The sequence below is a fragment of the Ahaetulla prasina genome, chromosome 5 (genome assembly GCF_028640845.1).
Source record: "Ahaetulla prasina isolate Xishuangbanna chromosome 5, ASM2864084v1, whole genome shotgun sequence".
Lineage (NCBI taxonomy): Eukaryota > Metazoa > Chordata > Lepidosauria > Squamata > Colubridae > Ahaetulla > Ahaetulla prasina.
Window position 1 is genome coordinate 139,532,424 of NC_080543.1, and position 23,824 is coordinate 139,556,247.

Sequence of the window (23,824 nt, forward strand, 5' to 3'; positions counted from 1 at the left end):
GCCGTCAGCTAGGCAGTGCCGGCCGGCGACACCCAGGGGAAGGGCCTTCTCTGTGGGGGCTTCCACCCTCTGGAATGAACTTCCCCCAGGACTTCGTCAGCTTCCTGACCTCCGAACCTTCCGCCGCGAGCTTAAAACACATCTATTTATCTGCGCAGGACTGGACTAGATTTTAAAATTTAAATTGGTTTTAAATGGGTTTTATTATGTATATTGTTATTTTTAATTATTTGGCCATTTGTAATAAGTTTTTTAACTGATGTTTTATTTTGTATTTATATGTATATTTTTATTTGGCTGTGAACCGCCCTGAGTCCCTAGGGAGATAGGGCGGTATAAAAATACGAAAAATAAATAAATAAATAAATAGAGAGGGAGAGAGAGACTGCATCAAGCTAGACTGGGAAAGCTGGCTGTGAGAGGAAGAGAAGCTGGGTAAGCTTGACCTAGAGGCTTCCCAGGTCCCCTCATCCAGAAACAGCAACACTGAACTCTCCCCTCTCTGCTAGCCCCTTCTTCGCAGTGAAGGCAGAGAAGGAGAAGAGGGTAGTGGTGGCCACTAACATTGAGGAAAGAGTGCCACACAGAGACGGGAGCACACAGAAACGCCTCCCCCTTCTCCCTCTCCGTCTCCTCCCGTGCGAAGAAGGAGGCTAGCAGAGAGGGAAAGAGTGCAAGGTTGCTGCTTTTGGGACGAGGGGATCTGGGATAAGTCTGGGTCTCACTCACCCGGCTTCTCTTCCTCTCGCAGCCAGCTTTTTTGGGGCATTTTCAGGCCGTTTTTCAGGCTGTTTTGTACCAAAAACTGGCCTAAAAAACAACCAGAAAACACCCCAAAAGCAGCCTGAAAATGGCTGCTTGGGGGGCCATTTTCAGGCTGTTTTTAGGCCAATTTCAGGCTGTTTTTTGGGCCATTTTCAGCCTTTTTGGAGGTCATTTTCAGGCTGTTTTTTGGGCCGATTGTGGCCAGAAAACAGCCGGAAATCAGCGCAAAAAATGGGCAGGGACAGGGCCAGCCAGTGGTCCGATTTTCTGGTTCTCTGATTATTGCTAAAAAGTTGAGGGGGGAGGCAGTGCACAAGCAAACAGGCATCTCCACACTGTTAAGGAGCTTTAAGTGCCACTTGTCCAAATTACTTCAATCAAGCTGTCAATTGGAATAACCCAGGGGTGAAATGCTCCCGGTTCAGACCAGATCAGACGATCCAGTAGTGATGGTGGCAGGTGGTTTGGAGAACTGGTAGCAAAAATCCCTGCCCCCACTCACCCCATGCCCAGCTGAGCCACACTATTGTCAAAGCCTTTTTTTTATTTTTAAAAGCATTTTTTACAACCTATTCGGCCGAAGAGGGGAAAAAAGGCTCTGACGATCACAGCTGTGCCCACACGATCATCAGAGCCTTTTTTTTTTACTTTTAAAAGCATCAGCTGAAGAAGTTGTAAAAAAATGCTTTTAAAAGTAAAAAAAAAAGATCATGTGCCACAGCTGATCAGCGCTGTTCTACTGACCGCATGCCTCCTTTTGGCATGCACTGCGCATACACACCTTGCATTTCATGCACGCAGCGCACATACGCAGCCAACAAACCAGTAGTATACCGGTTCAGATTTTACCACTGGAATAACTGGTTTGGCGAACTGGTCAGAACTGGCAGCAGCTCACCTCTGGGCGAAGGGCTAGGTTTCCCTCTTAAAGGGATTCTGCTGGGCTTCAATGATTTCCCAGTGCCACTGATGATGCATTAGGACAGTTCACTGGGAGGGGACGAGGAAGCCCCATGGTATGCACTGCTCAGCTTTAGCAAGGATGAGACTACAGTTGTTGATCTATTGATACTACGAATCATTGTGTTCTTTTGTTCTGTCCTGAACGTGACAAATATGCCTAGAAAAAGGCACAAGCTTTGATTTATGTTTTCAAAAAGTATGGGATAAAGTTATTAAAGTCTATCCCTGAAGAACAATTGACCAGAGTTTAAAGGGAAAGTCCATACAAGAAAACTGAATAATCTGCATTTTAGATGCAACATGTTATTTTAGTCTTTGTCCAGAATGCTTTAACATCTAAATTCCATCACTGGAAAGAAATGTGCATTTACAAGGATACATGAATGTTAAAAAGTACTTGAAAGTATTTTTCCCCCCAAATAAAACAGAAAGGTGAAAATCTGTCCGCATCACATCTTGGCAGCCACTATGCTATCAATTGACTTGCCTTAAAAAAAAATTCAACAGTAGCTGGTGGCCACCATTGTTCTCAAACTCCAAAAGCAAGGCCGGGGAAATCGGGTAGGAATTCCTCACAAAATGCAGGATAATATTGATGGAGTCACATACTTCCCAAGTAGGCGAGGAATCATCAAGCTGTGACAAAGTGTGAATAGAAGTTTTGATACAATCTGTAGATAGAAAAGTATTGCATGTAATAAGTATAACCACCGCATGTAAGATTATAGTCATCCTCACTCTGTTTTATAGAAATTTTTATTTATTTTTCTGGCACTATAAGATTAATTTACATTAAGCTTCATACATACCAAAATATAACCTACAACCTCTGAATTGGAAAAATAATGTTTAAATCAAGAAAGGATAAGTATGAATATAATTAGAGCCTTATTGGATCCAGTCAAAAGGTCAGCAACCTGCTGGATTACTCAGGTTGGATGAATCTAATCGGAACTCTATGAGAAGTTGGACAGCAGCCCAAGGCTAACGCCAACTGTCAACCCTTCCAGCGCCTGGGGTAGAAGCCAGCTCAAGAAACTTCTCCCAGTCACACAGCATGAAAGACAACAAGAGAGGCGGTGAACTTGCAGTTGTGGCTTGCAAGCTTGTAACAGTCCTTGAAGAAAATGACCTCCAAAATGGCCACATTTCAGCTGATGAAACAAATTTTTTTAAAAGGGGGTTTTATCAATTCAAAGAGTAGAGTACAAGGTAAGCTGACTACTCAAGCAACTTCCAAGGAAATGCACTCCAGCAAAGGAGCTTCCTCTGTGGATGACAGTAACAGCCACAAAGGCTGTTACAAGAGGCACGGAAAATGTTTTGCACAGAAAATTTAGAAATAATTATCAGGCTCTTGCAGGTAAAACAGGACCTGCGCATTTAAGGAAAGAAAAATAATTGTGCTCTATTAGAAAAAAAAGTCATTTGTAACTATGGAGAATCAAAACGGAGTGGTCCTTGCAAGCCGCCCACCACCACCGCCCCACCGCACATTAAGTGAGCAAAGGTCAGGGACTGAGGCCCATGAACAGAGGCCAGAAAAAATCAGGGCCAGTTACCTTGCAGGTATGAAATAGTGGTCTTGGAAAGAGCCTTTGAAATCGTTTGTAGCACTTGACTTGTAGGTTGTTTCCAAGCAGGGCTGCCTTGATCCCAGAGGGAGGATCTTGCTATGATCAAAGATTTAAGATGACTAGACATGAGAAGCATCTCCACGCCTTGTTTTTCTGCATAAATATTGACCATTGTCTAAAAGTAAACAAGAATAATAATACCACTATTTGATTCAAATAAATATTTTTTCTTAAAAAGAACATCCAGTTCTAGTCTATTTTTAGATGGCCCCTCCAGGCCCAGCTGCCACCACCCACCTGCACCAGCATTTCTTGGGTCTTCCGTATGGCCTGCTGCTCCTCTTCCCTGTCCACAGGAGCTGCTTCCAGGGCAGATACATAGAAGAGGTGTAGGCACTGCAGCAACGTCACAGGCAACCCAGACTTGATTAGATTCCACCTGAGTTCCTGTTCCTGTCCCAAAGAAAATACATACGATGTTTGATGCTCATTTCGGAATCTGTCCAGAGCGCATTTTTAGTGGGGAAAAATCAGACTGGTGAGAAAAGGGGTACAGATAATTGTTCTGGGTTTTTTTATTGACCTCGTCTTGCAATTTTCCCTTTGGTATTTTTTCCAAAGTTTGGTGTCTACCTACTTTCCTCTTTTCTTCCATTACTTGTCTGTTCTTCCCTCTTTATTTCTGGGTTTCCTGTCCTGACTTATCTGACTTTTTTTTTTAATTTCACCCCAGACTAGGAGCTTCTCCTTCTCAGAGCTGCTGGCCTGCAACTTGTTTGGTATTCTGAGTGTCTAAACACTGCAAATCACCATTCCAGCTTTATTATCTATATGGGGGGCTGGGGGGAGAATCACATACAGTGATCTTAAAAGTTTTGTACCTTCATGGAAAGTTTTTAAACTGAAATGACTTGCTGTTCATCAGGTTCTCTTATTCTCCAAAATTGACGGGATGGTTAAAGTAATTTGGACAATTGGCACTTAAAGCTCCTTCACGGTGTGGAGATGCCTGTTTGGTTATACCCTGCCTCCCCCCTCAACTCTCTAGCAATAATCCAGAAGACTCAACTCTGTCCTACTCTATGCAGCCAAGGCAGCCATACTTTCCAGAGCACCTATTGGCCTTGAGAGAGCCCTCAGTAATGAATGGAAGGCAAGCTTGCGCTCAGCTGCCATACAACTAAAACCATGGCTTTTAACCCAAGACCCAATTTTCCAACACCTGGGGAGTTAATCCTTCATTTAGCCAGGAGTAGGAAAGCCCACAAGGACTATGTTGTTGAAAATACACATCCTTAAATTCTTTAGGACAAAAGGTGGCCACTATATATCTGCAGGACTCAAATTATTCAGTGCCAAGCCAATAGTTTCGCTCTTCAGAACTGAAGAAGCTTCTTGCATGAGAAGTGAAAAAGCGAGTTTTCAAGGAAAAAAAGATAAACTAAGGAAGCCCAATTGCCTTTTGGAAAAGCATCTTTGGGACAATCATGACTGAGAGTCTCCACAGACTACAAAACATCTCCTTCTCCAGTGCTTGGAGCCTCATCTCACCATTACTGCATAAATAGCCAGGACACACTAGTCTATTGTGCTGTTTTCAGTCTCTGCTATGACGTACAAGGTTGGGTATTCCTCTTTTTATAATGCTTTTAGACTCTGGTGTAGATTCTATGCTGGCTTATAACCATAATCAAGGTTTTAGTTTGATTTGAGTCAGATGAGTGAATGAAGCATTCAGGCGGCCTTGATGCCAATGTTTCAAACTGCATGAAGAAGAGGGAAGGTTCTTCTCTTACCAAGGTGTAGAATGAAAGTGAGTAGATCGATTTTAGCAGCAGGTAACCGGCAGAATCCAGCTCTCCCTTCCACTGCAGAAATTGCCACACAAGGAGTCGAGCGTCTTCTGTTCATGTGGCAGCCAATATTCACATCATGCAAGAAAGGAGCAAGAGGGTCAGTGGATGGCAGAGGTGCCAATGGTGATGGATGCCAGACAAATGTGAAAAACGACATGGCAGCAGAACATCATTACTCTGCATGTGTGCTTACAATCAATCATTCAGAAATCCATTCAACACACTAGAACTGCTGTATAAAGCAGCCACTAAATTACACCAGTTCTAGGAAAGCAGCATAATTTCCTGGCTCCTTGCCAACTCTGGAATTTCCCCTTTTATTTATTTATTTTATTTATTTATTTATTTCGATTTTTATACCGCCCTTCTCCCGAAGGACTCAGGGCGGTGTACAGCCAAGTAAAAATACTATATATACATTAAAAGAAATTAAAAAAAACATATTATAATGTGGCCGAAGTAATTAAAACAATTTAAAATCTTAAAATATAAATAACCCCAATAAAATTTCAATCCAGTCCCGCTTGAATAAATAGGTGCGTTTTCAGCTCACGGCGAAAAGTCCGAAGATCAGGCACTTGACGTAAACCAGGGGGAAGTTCATTCCAAAGCGTAGGAGCTCCAATGGAGAAGGCCCTTCCCCTGGGGGCCGCCAGCCGACATTGCTTGGCGGACGGCACCCTGAGAAGGCCCTCTCTGTGTGAGCGTACGGGTCGGTGGGAGGCAAAAGGTAACAGCAGGCGGTCCCGTAAGTACCCGGGTCCTAAGCCATGGAGCGCTTTAAAGGTGGTAACCAGAATCTTGAAGCGCACCCGAAAGACCACAGGAAGCCAGTGCAAACTACGCAGGATTGGTGTTACATGGGAGCAACGAGTTGCTCCCACTATTACCCGCGCAGCTGCATTCTGGACTAACTGCAGCCTCCGGGTGCACTTCAAGGGCAGCCCCATGTAGAGAGCATTGCAATAGTCCAAGCGGGAAGTGACAAGGGCATGAGTGACCGTGCATAAGGCATCCCGGTCAAGAAAGGGGCGCAACTGGCGCACCAAGCGTGCCAGTGGAAGGCCCTCTTGGAGACGGCCGCCAAATGATCGTCAAACGACAGTCGCCCATCCAAGAGGACACCCAAGTTGCGCACCCTCTCCGTTGGGGCCAATAACTCGCCCCCCACAGCCAGCTGTGGCTGCAGCTGACTGTGCCGTGGTGCCGGCATCCACAGCCACTCCGTCTTGGAGGGATTGGGCTTGGGTCTGTTTCTCCCCATCCTGGTCCGTACGGCTTCCAGACACCGGGACAGCACTTGACAACCGTTGGGGTGGTCCGGGGTGGAAAAGTACAGCTGAGTATCATCAGCGTACAGATGATAACTCACCCCGAAACCACTGATGACCTCACCCAGCGGCTTCATGTAGATGTTGAACAGGAGGGGCGAGAGAATCGACCCCTGAGGCACCCCACAAGTAAGGTGTCTTGTGGTCGACCTCTGCCCCCCTGTCAACACTGTCTGCGACCGGTCGGAGAGATAGGAGGAGAACCACCGATAAATGGTGCCTCCCACTCCCAACCCCTCCAACCGGTGCAGCAGGATACTATGGTCGATGGTATCAAACGCCGCTGAGAGATCTAATAGGACCAGGGCAGAGGAACAACCCCTATCCCTGGCCCTCCAGAGGTCATCCACCAATGCGACCAAAGCTGTCTCCGTACTGTGACCGGACCGGAAGCCGGACTGGAACGGGTCTAGATAGTCCTGCAGTCATACCTAGTACAATATTAATCTTTTTGTCCTATTTTAGCTATTAGTCTGTGGCCACTTACAATTTTTATAGAATTCTCCCATTCCGTATCCTCATCATTCATAATTCATAATAACAGAGTTGGAAGGGACCTTGGAGGTCTTCTAATCCAACCCCCTGTCCAGGCAGGAAACCCTACACCATTTCAGACAAATGGTTATCCAAGATTTTCTTAAAAATTCATTCTATTGTACCCTAAAGGAATGAACTGGTATCCTGACCTGATCTGAATCTGATCTGAACAAAACAATAAAGACAAGAGTTTTTAATGTGTGCTGGACACAGTTGGCACAGATCTTTTCAACAACAAGATAAATCAGAAAACAGAGACCAGGCTGCAGGTTAAATACATAAAGAGGCTTACCTGCTGGATTTCCATTCATTTTCTTCTTGATTTCTTTCACCAGAAAACTTGAAGTTTCACTTGCTAAAAGCTGGATATTTGGAAAATAGATACTGCCATCTGACTGCTCCCAGGCCTAAAACATATTTTTTTTAAATGTAAAAAAAATATTGACATTCAATGCATTGACTTGGTAATTTTCCCTACCAGAATTATTTTTTCCCTGAATGATTTTTGTTCTTAGCTGGAAGCTTCTTACATTCAGGATTGTCCTTCTTTGAGGAATGTAGGATAACTACCATGGCTTTCTAACAACTACTGCATTCCCAGCACCTTCCGGAATGGGTCCTCCTGGAGCCAGAGAAGCCAACTAGATCATCCGAACTGCCATCTTGAATTGGACATCCCTACTCGGGACAGGCTCAGCACCTGGATCGTTCCAGTGGCTGCTTTCCACCTCTCAGGGCCTTCTTCTCAACTTAAAGGCAGAGAAGGTCCAATCCATCATTATAACCTTTGAGGATCTGTAACTCACAAGGATCGAACAGCTTTGAACTAATGGACAATAAAGAGAAAAGAGACGTGCAATCCCATTCCTCCATATACACTGGATGTTAATTCAAATATGCCCAACATTTATTTAGTTCATTAATTTCTAGGCCACTGACTCCCAATACAATTGCTGTTCTGGTCAGTTGTACTTTTACAGGTTGTACTTTTTGGTTATGAGCCATTGGTATAAAAATACAACAGACTACAACAGAAAAACACCAAAGCTAAATCATCACAAATCAGATCAAGCAAAAGGAGAATATTCTGAAATGATAGCAGTATGAAAACCCTGTGTGTTGTCCTTTAGGCTCAGTGTTCTCTTAGGTCCATCCTGGATTTAAAGAACTTTGCTTAATGCACTCGTACAAAGAAGAATCTGGAAGTGAGTCAGCGAATGCTAACAAAGGAGAGTTTAGGCAGATGGGGATCCAATTGCTCCTTCATTGCTAATTAAAAGCCACAGCTAAGCAACATTCAACATTTTCTATGCGTTACGCTGCACATGAACTCTTGCGCCTGCGAGGTGCCCCCGCCTCACAGGAATGGCCCGCTTCGTTACCGAGGGCCGGCCTCAATGACGGGTCTTGGGACCCACAGAGGTGGCATGCGAAGAGGAAGAGCCTTTGGGGTTTTTTAGATAGGGCATTTTTAAGGGGTGGGAGGGAAAGGGCGGGTGTTGGGGGAAACCCGTCGGGTGGGGGTCCAGTTCCTGCGTATGCTCGTGGCAGTAAGTTAATAGGTCCGAGGGTCATGGGGGGAGTTTGTGTTCCATTGGGAGAGGGTGGTCCTATTTCCACGGTAAGGGGGAGGGGCAGATATGGCGGGAGTGGGGGCTCATATCGTTTTATGGGGGCGCGTGCTCAATGCTTGCAGGCGATCACGCGCCCCGAGCCCTCAGACTCCTCCCGTTCCCCGGATGGTCAAGACCCTCAGAGCCCGGGCCTTTGGCTGATGCTGTGCAACGCACGGTCCGTGGCCAATAAGGCCCCCCTAATTCATGACCTTATTCAGGGGGGTGCCGCGGACTTTATGGGCGTTACAGAGACCTGGTTGGGCACAGAAGGGGGCATGCCCCTTGTTCAAATGTGCCCGCCGGGTTTCTGAGCATTCCATCAGCCAAGGGCCCAGGGTAGGGGTGGAGGGGTGGTGGTTGTGATTAGAGAGAGTCTGGAGCCGAGGGAGACCACTGTACCTCAGATTGCCGGGTGTGAATCCCTCTTTGTGAGGTGGGGTCATAGATGTCAGATGGGCTTGTTTGTCACGTACCTGGCTCCTTGCGGCATGGCAGCAGCCCTGCCCAAGCTCCTGGAGGTGCTGGCTGGAGTGGCGGTGGAGACCCCCAGACTTATTATCATGGGGGACTTTAACTTGCCATTGACCGGCCTGTTATCTTCAGTTGCTCGGGAATTCACGGCTTCCATGACGGCCTTGGACCTGACTCAAGTAGTTGATGGCCCTACTCACAGTGGGGGTGGCACTCTGGATCTGATTTTCATCTCTGGTCAGTGGTTGAAGGATCTGGACTTGAGGGATTTAGTCATTGAGCCTTTGTCATGGTCAGATCACTTCCTCCTTCGCCTAGACTTTCTGACCGCCACTCAACACCACAGGGAGACGGAACCAATTCGTTGGTTCCGTCCCAGGCGCCTGATGGACCCGGAGAGGTTCCAGACGGAGCTTGGGCCATTTCCTGAGGGTCTGGCTCACGGCACGGCCGAGGAACTTGTCGTGGCTTGGGAACGAGCCGTGGCGGGGGCCTTGGATCGTGTCGTGCCTTTGCGGCCTCTGACCCGGTGTAGGTCTCAACCAGCTCCCTGGTATTCAGAGGAGCTGAGGGAGATGAAACGCCGGAGAAGACGCCTAGAGAGTTCTTGGAGGTCCAGTCGTTCGGAGGCTGATCGGACACTAGTTAGGTCCTATACTAGGACTTACCTAGTGGCAATGGGGGAAGCGAGACGTTGCTACGTCTCCTCCCTCATTGCGTCGGCAGATAACCGCCCGGCCGCCCTGTTTCGGGTGACTCGCTCTCTCCTTCAACAGGGAGAGCGGGATGACCCGCTGCAGGGACGTGCTGAGGAGTTTAGTGGTTATCTATACGACAAAATCGTTCAGCTTCGGGACGGTCTGGACCAAAATTGGGTAGATCCGGGTGGGATGTCTGAGAGCCGTCTTGTTGAGATTGTTTGGGATGAGTTTGACCCTGTGGCTCCCGAGGACATGGACAGGTTGCTGGGTAAGCTGAACACCACCACATGTTTACTGGACCCGTGTCCCTCCTGGTTGGTGCTGGCCGCACAGGATGTGACACGAGGCTGGCTCCAGGGGCTTACAAATGCTTCTCTGTTGGAGGGGGTCTTTCCGCCCGCCTTGAAAGAGGCGGTGGTGAGGCCTCTCCTCAAGAAGCCTTCCCTGGACCCAGCTGTGTTAGGTAATTATCGTCCGGTCTCCAACCTTCGCTTCGCGGTGAAAGTTGTAGAGAGTGTGGTGGCATGTCAACTACCCCGGTACCTGGAGGAAACTGTCTATCTAGACCCGTTCCAGTCCGGTTTCCGGCCCGGTTACAGCACTGAGACGGCTTTGGTCGCGTTGGTGGATGATCTCTGGAGGGCCAGGGATAGGGGTTATTCCTCTGCCTTGGTCCTATTAGACCTCTCAGCGGCTTTTGATACCATCGACCATGGTATCCTGCTGCACCAGTTGGAGGGATTGGGAGTGGGAGGCACTGTTTATCGGTGGTTCTCCTCCTATCTCTCCGATCGGTCGCAGACGGTGTTGATGGGGGGGCAGAGGTCGGCCCCGAGACGCCTCACTTGTGGGGTGCCTCAGGGGTCGATTCTCTCACCCCTCTTGTTCAACATCTATATGAAGCCGCTGGGTGAGATCATCAGTGGTTTCGGTGTGAGGTACCAGCTGTACGCTGATGACACCCAGCTGTACTTTTCCACACCGGACCACCCCAACGAAGCTATCGAGGTGTTGTCCCGGTGTCTGGAGGCCGTACGGGTCTGGATGGGGAGAAACAGGCTCAAGCTCAATCCCTCCAAGACGGAGTGGCTGTGGATGCCGGCATCCCGGTACAGTCAGCTGCAGCCTCAGCTGACTGTTGGGGGCGAGTCATTGGCCCCAATGGAGAGGGTGCGCAACTTGGGCATTCTCCTGGATAGACGGCTGTCCTTTGAAGACCATTTGACGGCCGTCTCCAGGAGAGCCTTTCACCAGGTTCGCCTGGTTCGCCAGTTGCGCCCCTTTCTAGATCGGGATGCCTTGTGCACGGTCACTCATGCTCTTGTGACATCTCGTCTGGACTACTGCAATGCTCTCTACATGGGGCTCCCCTTGAGGAGCACCCGGAGACTCCAGGTAGTTCAGAATGCAGCTGCGCGGGTGATAGAGGGAGCCCCTCGTGGCTCCCATGTAACACCCCTCCTGCGCAGGCTGCACTGGCTGCCTGTGGTTTTCTGGGTGCGCTTCAAGGTTTTGGTAATGATCTTCAAAGCACTCCATGGCATAGGGCCGGGTTACTTACGGGACCGTCTGCTGCCACCGAATGCCTCCCACCGACCCGTGCGCTCTCACAGGGAGGGACTCCTCAGGGTGCCGTCGGCCAGGCAGTGCCGACTGGCGACGCCCAGGGGAAGGGCCTTTTCTGTGGGGGCTCCCACCCTCTGGAATGAGCTTCCCCCAGGACTTCGTCAACTTCCTGACCTTCGGACCTTCCGCCGCGAGCTTAAGACACATCTATTCATTTGCGCAGGACTGGACTAGGGTTTTAAATTTTTAAATGTCTAAATTTTAGATTTGGTTTTAAATTGGGTTTTATTATTTATATGTCTATTTTAAATATTTGGCCTTTATAATAAGTTTTTTAGATGAATGTTTTATTTTGTATATTTATGTGTTTTTTATATGGCTGTACACCGCCCTGAGTCCCTAGGGAGATAGGGCGGTATAAAAGTACGAATAAATAAATAAATAAATAAATAAACATTGCTGCATTCTGTAATGAACCCTTAACAACAACCCCTATTCAGCTCCACCTGATCCATGTTATCATTTGTACCAAAAATGTCTCTGTGGTGTTATGAAGCTGAGTTTGCATGATACTCAACAATTCAGCCCCCATAATCATACCGTTATTTATTTATTAATTTATTTGTCAATCATATATAAGATAACAGGTAAAAGTATAAACATAATTTGGATACATGAAAAGAGTAAGTAAAAAGGAATATTAGGACAGGGACACTAGGCATGCAGGTGCACTTATGCACTCCCTTACAGACCTCTTAGGAATGGGGTAAGGTCAACAGTAGACAGTTTAAGGTTAAAGTTTTGGGGGTTTGGGGAAGAAACTACTGTAAAATCAATATGTATAAGAGCACCATAATCATTGAAATTGTCTGTAGTATGGCTGGGAAATATTGGGTGTGTGTTGTTGTTGTTTACAAAGACTGAGCTGAATGTGTTAAAGAGATTAGTTTTAATGGTTTCGTCAATACAGTCTTTGTTGTTTGGTCCTTTTAGGGGTGGGATGGATCTCGGGTCTTTAAGTTTGTTGTTTACAAAATTATAGAAGGCATGGGTAGCTTTTGTGCGTAGAAGGTTTTCTTCTTGCTTGATGTGATAATTGGTACATTCAGTCTTTATTTGTTGGCATAGGTTTTTGTAGAGGTTTTTGAAGTTAGCTACATAGTTTTGTTTTTTCGCCAAAGAGATTTTTTTTCTGGATTGTAATTTTCTTATTGATATTGGTAGTTTATTTTTTCTGGTTTTGTGGGCTGTTAGTGGTACATAAAGTTTAATACTGTAACGCTCTCTACATGGGGCTCCCCTTGAAGAGCACCCAGAGGCTTCAACTGGTCCAGAATGCGGCTGCGCAGGTGATAGAGGGAGCCACTCGTGGCTCCCATATAACACCTCTCCTGCGCAGGCTGCACTGGTTGCCGGTGGTCTTCTGGGTGCAATTCAAGGTGCTGGTGACCACCTTCAAAGCGCTCCATGGCTTAGGACTGGGTTACCTATGGGACTGCCTGTTGCCACCGATAGCCTCCCATCGACCTGTGCGCTCCCACAGGGAGGGTCTCCTTAGGGTGCCGTCAGCCAAACAATGTCGGCTGGCGACCCACAGCTTTCTCTGTGGGGGCTCCTACCCTCTGGAACGACCTTCCTCCGGGGTTATGATCACTCCCCGACCTCCGGGCCTTCCGACGTGAGCTCAAGACCCTCTTGTTCCAGGGTTGGCCTAATTTTGTTATGGTTTTTTAATTGGGATTTTATTATCGTTTTATTTGTTTTAATGGGAGCCAAAATTTAATTAGATTTTTATAGTATTTTTAATTGTATTATGAATATTGTTTTATATTTGGCTGTAAACCGCCCTGAGTCCTTCGGGAGAAGGGCGGTATAGAAATTTAATAAAATAAATAAATAAATAAATAAAATGATTCTTTTGACTTCGCACAAGAAAATGTTGTAATGGTCATCAGCAGTATTACAGCCAGAGAGTAGAATTTGCCAATCAAGAGATGAGAGTTCATTGTCAATGGATAACAGGGAATCCCATCATTATGATTTTTGAGAGGGCGTAAATTGAGACTACTAAGTCAATCATGTTGTGGTTGCTGTTGGAGAATGGTTCTTTTATTTGTAGTCCATAAATTGAATTTAAACTGTTGCAGAAGATGAGATCAAGGCAGTTGTTGGGTCTAGTGTTGTTAGCTACTAGTTGAACAAGTCCCAGATTAGTTACAGTATTGTACAGGGTTGCATGTATAGGTTCAGTTGTACATTCATTTAGGGTCCAATTAATAAGTGGTAAGTTAATGTCACCAAGAAAGATTATTGGGTGTGAGCAGGAGGCTGCCCAGGTTAGTAGTGAAGTTAACTTGTTCACATGTTCGATGTCGTAATCCGGGGCTCTGTAACAAAGTAAGAATCGAAATATGGTATTTAAGGACAGGTCGCAGACGATGGTCTCAGGAAGAGCAAGTTCCCATGTAACTTGAATATTTTTTAGATATAGAGACCTAAATCAATCTAACAGGAGCAATTGATTTAAAAAAAGTTTATAATCATGTGCAAATATAGCTGACTTGAAAATCTGAGGTTTTCGGCTTCACCTCAGCAAAAGGTTGACACTTCCATAGCACAAATCATGGCACAATCAGTAAATCTATGTCCCTTTAAGCCTGAATATTGCCCTTGTTAAAGTAATGAAGTAAAAATAATGACATGAGAGATCACGAGTATGGGGTGGAATTAAATAAATTATGCAACACTATTTCAAGCAGCTTTAGTTTCCTCTCTCTGCTAAACATTTCCAAAACTTCCTGTGTTGTCTCTGTGGATCCTTGTCCCATCAAGCAGTTCTTAAGCAATCCATTGAACGATGCTGCCTCACAACCTGAAACCAGCTGCTGTTTCCAAATGGAAGTAAAAATGACACCTTCCCTGGTACCTTTTCAGGTAGGCCATTTGCTTTCTGCTTTTTTTCTTTTTTTTTTTCTTTTTTGCTATGGATATCAGCTACTGATATCAATATTTTCTATTGAAAATAACCAATAATATGAGGGCCTCTGGTGGCTCAGCAGACTAAGTCTGTCTGTTATTAACACAGCTGCTTGCAATTACTGCAAATTCAAGTCCCACCAGGCCCAAGGTTGACTCAGCCTTCCATCCTTTATAAGGTAGGTAAAATGAGGACCCAGACTGTTGGGGGCAATAAAAGTTGACTTTGTATATAATATAATATACAAATGGATGAAGACTATTGCTTAGCACAGTGTAAGCCGCCCTGAGTCTTCGGAGAAGGGCGGGATATAAATTCAAATAAAAAAATTTTTTTAAAAAAATCCTACTAACCTTCAGAAAAGTGGTCAGAATGGCAAGCCATCGCCTCTGCTGTTCTTCTGGACTCAGGAAAAGAGCCACCTCCATGTGCTCCAAGACCTGCCGGTCCAATGTCTCCTGTTGGAAGGAGAGCTGCTGGCATGGAGGCTCTTCGCTACACTGGGAAGGCTGCTCTCTGACCGCTGTCCCATTGCCTCCTTCAGGAAGGGTGGGATCCTGGCTTCCATGCTCATCTGGTGAGTCCGCTTTCTCTTCCAATGCTTTTGGTAGCTCTAGCGCAGGTTCCATGCTTTGGTCAAAATGATCTGGAAGAAAATAGAACAAAAACATAGAATAACAGAATTGGAAGGGACCTTGCAGGTCTTCTAGTCCAACCCATTGCCCTATACTATTCTGGATAAATGGCCATCAGTCTCTTCTTGAAGACCTCCAGTGTTGGAGCATTTGCAACTTTTGGAGGAAAGTTGTTCCACTGATTAATTGTTCTAACTGTCAGGAAATTTCTCCTTAGGTCTATGTTGGGTCTCTCTTTGATAAGTTTTCATTTCCCTTTAAAGATCTTCCAGCTTACTTCCAGCAGGTAGCTTGGAGAATAAGCCAACAACCTCTCTCCTCTGTGATAGCCCCTCAAGTACTGAAAGACAGCTATTATGACAGCCCTAATCCTTCTCTTTAATAGGCCAGATATACCTATTTTCCACAGCTGTTCATCATGCAGTTTAGCCTCCAGAAGTCCAGCTATCTTTATTGCTCTTTTTTGCACTCTTTCTAGAGTCTCAACAATTTTTTTAGCTTTGTGACCAAAACTGGACTTAGCATTCCAAGTGTGTCTGCACCAGTTCGGTATAAAGCAGTAGCAACACTTCATGTGATCTTCATATATCTAAGGCGTTGTACTACTTTCATTCATAATTAAAGCAACTTTGGTGTTATCTAAATTTGGCAGTGGATTGTTTCTGAATAGGAAAGGAACATATTAGGATAGGGAAGCAGCTGCACCATGGCCATTTTCCAAAGGCCAAAATTTCAGAGATGGTTTCCTACAAGGTCATCTTTTTAAGAAGATGTTGGATAACCAATTATCTGAAGTGGTGTAGGGTTTCCTGCCTGGGCAGGTGGTTGGACTAGAAGACCCCCAAGGTCCCTTCCAACTCTGTTGTTGTTGTTGCTGTTATAACACTCCTTTGCCTGGGATATAAAGATAATAACCATTTATAATAACCGAGCGCTTGTTTCGTGCAAGTGTTAAGACATCAGACTAGAAACCAGAAGAACATGTGTTCTGGTCCCATCTGTGGCCCAAAGCTAATTGGGTGACCATGGGCTAGTCACTTTCTCTTAGCCCTAGGAAGGAGGCAGTGACAAACAACTTCTGAAAAACCTTGAGATACACTATATAAACTTAATGTCTAACAAATAGCTCTGTTTCCATGAGTGTTTGCACCCACCCACTTGATAAGACTAGTTTCACTCTGAGCTAGTCCTGTATGCCCTTCCCCTTTCTCCGAGTTTCATAAACACACGACTTCGTGTCTTCTTTACCAGATATTCTTTTTCCAAGTCAAGACTTGGTCTTTCATATGCCAGACTCATCATCAGATAGGCCATGAATGCCATAATGTCTTGATAAATCATGGTTTCCACCTAACACATTTTAGTACAATGGAGAAGAAGCAGAATAGCATATCAGCACAGCGGAAGTCTAATTTCATCCCAGGCATGTTCTAAAGATCTTGCAAACTGACCTCCTACTGCCTGCAACTTACCATTTGCTGCATCCCTCACTTGCCTGATGTATTCTCACCATCCACTCTGTGGCCCCACCAAGAAAAGACTGTCAGTATAAATGGCTAAATATGGTCTCCAATTTATCTTTGTAACTTGGGCAAAAAAATGTGAACTACAGACATGTCAGCAATTGCTCAAGTGAGACTGTGCAAAATCAGATTAACGTTAACTAAGATGAAAACAAGTAGAAAACAGTAACAACAGTAACACCACCATCCCATAAACATCACTCTAGAGGGGAAGGAAACTTCCAAGAACCACAAAATAAAATCTCAGCTTCAGAACTCCATTTTAAGGACAGGCTCTGTGCTCTGTACAAGACTTTCTGCCATCCACACAAGTTCCTATGGGTTAAAACTCCAGCACCCTGATTTGCCCTGGCAAATTATTCGTCTTTGTAACTTGAATGTTTGCCTTTTGTTATCTTCTGCAAGTAATACTGAATCACCACAACATTTTAGGAACATGCCTGAGGATGCTAGAATTCCAAAATGAAGAGCCATTTGGAATCGCTAATATTTCTATTTTAGTGGAGAGCAAACCAAGTTTGAAAGGAGACTGTGTAATTTGGCCAAGTTCCCTTCTCAATCCAAATAATTCCAAGATAAACTGAAATTTTAAATATCTGCACCCACAACTTCTGGAGGCAAGCCATTTCCTTGGTTAATTGTTCTCATTGTCAGGAAATTTCTCCTTCGTTCTAGGCTGGTTCTCTCCTTGATGAGTTTCCATCCATTGCTTCTTGTTTTGCCTTCTGGTGCTTTGGAAAATAGTTGACCCCCTCCCCACCTCTTCTCTGTGACAGCCCTCAAGTACTGGAAGACTGCTATCATGTCCCACTAACCCTTCTCTGTATCTAGTTCCCACAACCATTTATCGTACAGTTTAGCCTCCAGACTCCTTTTAATCTTTGTTGCTCGTTCTTCTCTGCACTCTTTCTAGGGCATCTTTTTTTGTATTGTGCTGACCAGAACTGGACACAGTCATGGGTGCAGGAGGGAGCTGTGGGGCTGGATCTAGAGCAAGGGCTCTTCAGAGTTGCATCTCCACCACTTTCTCACTAATGTCCCCTACCTCACAGAAATGTTAACCACAGCACAACCATACACTTCTCTCCCACAGAGGTTTTAACCAAGCAGAAGGGACACAGACCTAAACACAGGTGGTTGGACCCACAGCACCAGTGACCTCTCCAATTCCACAGAACTAGCAAGCTCAACTCCTCCCAGAAAACAGCACAAAACCATCTGTCTTGTTTTACACAGCAATACAAGCTTATTTCCAAACATTTCATTTGGAAGCAACTCTACAAGCGTTACAGAGACAGCAATTTCTGAAGACCCCAAGGAGGGCAAATTTGGACCTACCTGTGCAAGTTTTGTCCTGAGCTGGTTGCATTTCTAAGCAAGCAAGAAAAGGAAGGCAGTTTTTGACAACTTTCCTCTGTTATTCATTTGACTAGGCAGCCGTGCTTATTTCCTGGCGAAAGCAGAAGTTCAGGAGCACAAATAGATCATAGCTCGGCTGGAGGTAGAAAAGGCAATGGTGTGGGGGGAGTTATCTGGCCAGGCTTTGCGGAACTGATCACCCTGAAATGAATGATGGAGCCGAGACCCTTGGCCATTGAATGGGAAGCCTCTGGGTGGGATCCTTTCTCAGAGGAAGCCGTCCTATCTTTCTGACTGGGATTTTCTTTCTTTCACTTTGAAATGGTTCCTCCATTTGTTTACTGTGGCAGGGAGTTTTTCAGAGTTTCTTCATTTTTGAAATGCACCGGAGCTTTTGACAGTCATGTTTCTTTTCCTGGAAAAGGGGGCCACCCACCCATCGTCTTAGAATTCACAACAGCCAGGGATTCACTGCCTGAATTTTTATCTAAATAATTATTTACCTGTCCATGCAACAATCATGTGACTGCCAGCTGAGCTAAGCAAATAATTCTTCTTCCCCATTTAAGGAAATGCAGAAGGAGAAGAAAAGGAAAGGGGAGACTGGGTTCTGCACCACAAAATCTGCCCAAATAGCAAATCTTTTAGTTGTTAACTCCAGTATTGGTCATTTCTACCCATGGCACCCTGAAAGGTGGAGAATTTTATCATCATCTTCTCACTAAAAGATTACTTTACTAAATGAAACTAATACAAAGTTTTCAATCAGCTGCTGTAATTTCCTTCACCTATTCTATTTTGCTCTCTTTCCCTATCTGATCCCTTTTAAAGGTATTTCTGTTAAAATGGTGGGAGAACAAATATATTGACACCTAAATGATAATGTATGGTTACATCATTCCCAGTTGCACCCCTTTCTACAGAATGGGTTAGGGCTATTCAGAATATATCAGTAACAATAGCACTTAGACTTACATGCTGCCCCATCGTGCTCCACAGCACTCTCTGAGAGGTTTACCAAGGTCAGCATGTTGCCCCCAACAATCTGGGTCCTTATTTTAGCAACCTTGGAAGGATGAGTCAACCTTGAGTCCCACTGGGATCGAACTCCTGGCAGTGGGCAGAGTTTGCCAGCAATGCTGCCTTCTAACCATTGTGCCACCATGACTTCTATTCAGTCTTCTAATATCACCCTCTGGATGTGAATTTTTGGACACTGAAAGGCTGCAATCCATTCACCACCTTCTCAAGGACAATTCCCTTCCATAGGAAAAGCAGCCTCCCGCAGCACCAGGTGATTCAGAATAATTGGATGATATGAATGGAGCTGGCTGAGCCATGCAAGAGAGGACTTGTCTCTGGAATTTTGATGCAAAAGAGCCATTCTTCATGCACCAGAGTCCTGCTAAGACTGACAGGTAAATGGGAGATTATGTTTTCAATGTGGTCATTACACAATATTTCAGTTGTGCAGTTTTAGCAAGCCAGACCCATACGCAAAAGAAAGAAGTCCACAGTGATGGTCAAGAGCTGAGTACCATGGTGAACTGAGTGTGAATCAATGTAAACAACAGTGGAAATTCCAAATTTTGAACAAGACAGAAATTGTGGTGCAACTGGAGGATGAGACATTATCTTATAATAGATATTAAAAGATGCCTCTAAGCTTTGCTCCCTTTCTGCTGTTGGCATTCAAGCATTCAAGGAGCCCCAGTTTCACAATTTAAAAATTCTCCTCTGTTGACCTAGAACATCTTCCCCATTTAATTCAGTCGTGGAGGCTCTCAGCTCACAGTGAATCACTCCATTCCAGGCATCTATGGTGCTTACACTCGGCTTGCATGTGGGTGTGTGGCCAAGGCTAGGTGACTCACCCTGGGTTTCTCAAGTCATGAGCATCTGCTTGTCCTGAAGCCCACCTGCCTTCCTTGGTCAGGCGATCCTCACGCCGAGTGGCTCAGATGGGTAAATTCCCAAATGCTTCTAACTATTTTCAAGCAGAGATTCATGGCGCCATCAAGCTGAAGGTCAGTGTAATGAAGTGCTTTGATGAATTACGCCCAGATTTTGCAGATTGGCCATCATGTAGCAGACTCTGCTAGGCAAGGAAAGGTCAGGCCAATTCAGCTACAGTGAGATGGCTTTACAAAACTCTCTTATTAGCAGCTCTGGTTTAACCAGAGGTGGTATTCAGCCAGTTTGGACCAGTTTGGCTGAACATTTTAACTGGTTCGTCGAACTGGCAAATACCTCTGACTGGCCCTGCCCCCGCCTGCACGCTACTCGCCCCCGCCCCACTTCGACCTATATATGTTGCCTTCACCACGCAGCCCAGCTAATAGCCTTGCCTCGCCTCCACACCTTGCCCGTTCTGCTCACCAAAGGTAAGCATGCTGCCCGCTTGCCCTTCACCTCAGGTCTGGGCCCAGGAAGGCGCCATTCCCCGAGGCCCCAGTCAGAGCCTCCACCTGCTCGCTGTTCGCCTTGGCCGGATTGGGGAATGTACCATTCCCCGGCTCTGGCCTTCCCCGGGGCCTCCATCCGCATGCCACCCACTCGCTCTCCCCCTCGCTCATCTTTGTCCGCGCGTTGGTGGGGCCAGGAGTGAGGCTCGGCTGGTGAGCCTCTAGTCACTGGTAGTTTTCAGCTGCCTTCCAAGCAACTCTGCTGTGACACCATCCCTCCGGCACAGCAGGCCATTCTTCTGGCTGGATTTGGCCATGAACGGCACCGACAGACAATGGGGTGCACGTATGTGGCCGGCGCAAACAGGACGGTCACGGCAATGATGGGACTTCTTCAGGCCTCTTTTTCGGTCTATACTTTTGGGTAGTTTAGGGTGCAAGAAGCCTGCAGCCACCGCCTCTTTTTTGGCATGAGAAGCCTCCAGCTGCCACTGCCAGCTCCGTTCCAGCTGGCAAAGAGGTTTCTCACACTGAAAAAGAGGCAGTGGCTGCAGGTTTCTTGCACCGAAAGCTACCAAAAACTAGAGGCTGAAAAAGAGGTCTGAAGTCCCGTTGCCCCTGTGTTCTTCTTGCCGCCCGTGCACATGCACCCCATTGCCTACCAGTGCACGAGCACGGCCGCACTCCATTGCCAGACCTAGCCAGGAGGGATGCCATCACAGCAGAGCTGCTCGGAAGGCAGCCAGACTGCGGTGTCCCTTTAAGATACTTTGATGTGGAAGGAGGGAGAGACCATAAAGGGACAGGCCACAGAAGCTGCCTTTTCTGCCAGTTCTGTGGGCATGGCTTGGTAGGGGCAGGGTTATGTGACTGAGTGGGCATGGTAAACTCGATGTCACTCACAGCAAGGTGTCACCAAGCCACGCCCACAGAACTGGTAGTAGCAAAATTTTAATCCCACTGTATCCTGCCCAAGATCCCCAGCTAACCATTAATAGGCCAGGGAAGAAGAACTGGCTCATCTGCTGGATGATGATAATAATAATAATAATAATAATAATAATAATAATAATAATAATAATAATAATAATAATAATAATAATAATAATAATAATAATAATAATAATATCAGAGTTGGAAGGTACCTTGGAGGTCTTCTAGTCCAACCCCCTGCCCAGGCAGGAAACCCTACACCATTTCAGACAAATGGCTATCCAACATTTTCTTAAAAATTTCCAGTGTTAGAGCTTTTACAACTTCTGCAGGCAAGTTGTTCCACTGATTAATTGTTCTAACTGTCAGGAAATTTCTCCTTAGTTCTAGGTTGCTTCTCTCCTTGATTAGTTTCCACCCATTGCTTCTTGTTCTACCCTCAGGTGCTTTGGAGAATAGTTTGACTACCTCTTCTTTGTGGCAACCCCTGAGATATTGGAACACTGCTATCATGGCTCCCCTAGTCCTTCTTTTCATTAAACTAGACATACCGAGTTCCTGCAACCGTTCTTCATATGTTTTAGCCTCCAGTCCCCTAATCATCTTCGTCGCTCTTCTCTGCACTCTTTCTAGAGTCTCAACATCCTGTTCTGTTTCCCTCCCCCAATACTCCCAGCAAAGAGTCAGTCAGAGGCCTCCTTTTCTCCTTTTATTTACATAGATACATGTCCTGGCCACGTCTACCCACGGGCCTGCCAAGTTTCTGGAGATAACGAGGAAATTACAGATAAGGCCAGAATTACTCACGAATATATTCTTCCCTCCATTGATACAGTTTGCCCGCCCAAATTCATTGCTTTGTCCAAGACAAAAAACCAGGAAGTCCCGCCTCCTATTTATAGTCTCTGCAGATGTCACTGCATGACAATCATGACTTGGCTTCCTCCCAACGCTGTTTCTGCTGCGCGCGCCGGTCACGCCTCCGCAGCCTTGCATCACTCCAAAACTGTTCTTGGGGTGTTGCCAAATCAGAAGAAGGCTCCAGAGAATCAGGCCTTGCCGGCCCCTCCTCCTCCCTTTGAGTGGGTGCCAGGGAGGGAGAGGGCTCAAGAGAAGCAGGGCTTGCCAGGTCTTCTCCTCACTTTCTGAATCATCCGAGTCCAGGAGTCTGGGTCTAGGAACCTGGGTCACAACACTATCCCTCACCGCAGGGCCCTTCCCCCGGGGCTGACGATCGGGATGCGGTCGGGCTGGGTTCTGCTCATGGAAGGCCTGTACCAGGTCAGGGGCATGAACGTCGGAGGCATCTACCCAGGAGAAATCAGTCCCGTATCCCTTCCATGCGATCAAATATTGGAAACGACCCTTCAGCCAGCGGGAGTCTCGTACGCTGTGGACTTCGTATTCCTCCGACCCGTCCTCAGCGACAGTGACGGGTGCTGTTGGGCACCGAAGGGGACTCGGTGTGGCCTCAGGAACCAGAAGGGACCGGTGATAGACGGGGTGGATCCGCATGGATCGTGGCAGGGTCAGTCGGTAGGCTACCGGGTTGATGACTGCCTCGACGAGAGCGGGCCGATGAATCGGTGGTCCAACTTTTACCGGGCGGTCGGACGGGAGGTGTTTGGTGGAGAGCCACACCCGGTCGCCAACCGCCAGCGGGGGCGTTGCCCGTCGGGAGCGGTCGGCGGACCGTTTGTAGTGCTCCTTTGCCCGATTCAGCTGCTGACGTACCAACTGTTGGACCGCATGCAATTCCGTCAGGAAGGTCTGCGTTCGGGAACAGGAGAGTCGGTGGTGCCAGAGGAAGAGCAGCGGATGGTACCCCATTGGCAAGAACAGGGGTCATCTGAGTAGAGGTGTGCTGAGAGTTGTTAAAAGCAAACTCCGCCAGGGACAGGTAGTCGGCCCAGTTGTCCTGTTGCTGGTTGATGAAGCAACGGAGATACTGTTCCAGTATACCGATGACCTTCTCTGTACCCCGCCGGTCTCCGGATGGTGCGATGATGACAGACACACCTGCACCTCCAACGCGCCATCAGGCTCTTCCAGAAGCGGGCTGTGAACTGAACTCCAGCGGTCCGAAACCACCCTGTCCGGTAGACCATGGAGGCGGAAGATGTGCTGCAGAAAGAGACGGGCGTTTTGCGGCTGTGGGCAGTCCGCGGCATGGGATGAAGTGTGCCATCTTGGTGAGCATGTCCACCACCACCAGCACCGTGGTGAACCCAGAGGACGCGGCAGGTCTGTCAGGAAGTCCATAGAGATCGCCCCAGGGTCTGTCGGGTGTCGGCAAGGGCTGGAGGAGCCCGGGAGGCCCCGTGGCGGTCTTGGCTTGCCGGCACGGTACGCAGGATGTCACGTAGGCATGTATATCATGCCGCACTGGGCCACCAAAAGGTCCGTGTCACCAGGTGGAGGGTCTTGAAGAACCCAAAATGTCCTGCTGCAGGGTTGTCGTGGCACTGGGTCATGACGAGGGCTCGGAGTGGTCCTGTGGGCACATATAATCGCCCAAACTTGAGTAAGTCCTCCTCCAAGGTCCAAGGAGACGTGGGGCCCACCTCCGCCTCCTTTGCTGCGACCAGGCGTCCTGGCGCTGCGCCTCG

General features: G+C 46.8%; 1 protein-coding gene across 1 annotated transcript in view; it reads right to left on the reverse strand.

Moving 5' to 3' along the window:
* Positions 1 to 18,117, reverse strand: part of WDFY4 (WDFY family member 4) — a 151,811-nt gene extending 133,694 nt beyond the window's left edge. The window contains exons 1-7 of the mRNA XM_058186274.1: positions 17,857 to 18,117; positions 14,714 to 15,006; positions 7,322 to 7,436; positions 5,102 to 5,208; positions 3,603 to 3,758; positions 3,291 to 3,480; positions 2,216 to 2,399 (exon numbers count right to left, since the gene is read on the reverse strand). Coding sequence (XP_058042257.1) covers positions 2,216 to 2,399; positions 3,291 to 3,480; positions 3,603 to 3,758; positions 5,102 to 5,208; positions 7,322 to 7,436; positions 14,714 to 15,006; positions 17,857 to 17,887 — 1,076 coding nt within the window. The 5' untranslated portion in view covers positions 17,888 to 18,117. The remainder of the gene's footprint in view (positions 1 to 2,215; positions 2,400 to 3,290; positions 3,481 to 3,602; positions 3,759 to 5,101; positions 5,209 to 7,321; positions 7,437 to 14,713; positions 15,007 to 17,856) is intronic.
* Between the last annotated feature and the right edge of the window lie 5,707 nt (positions 18,118 to 23,824).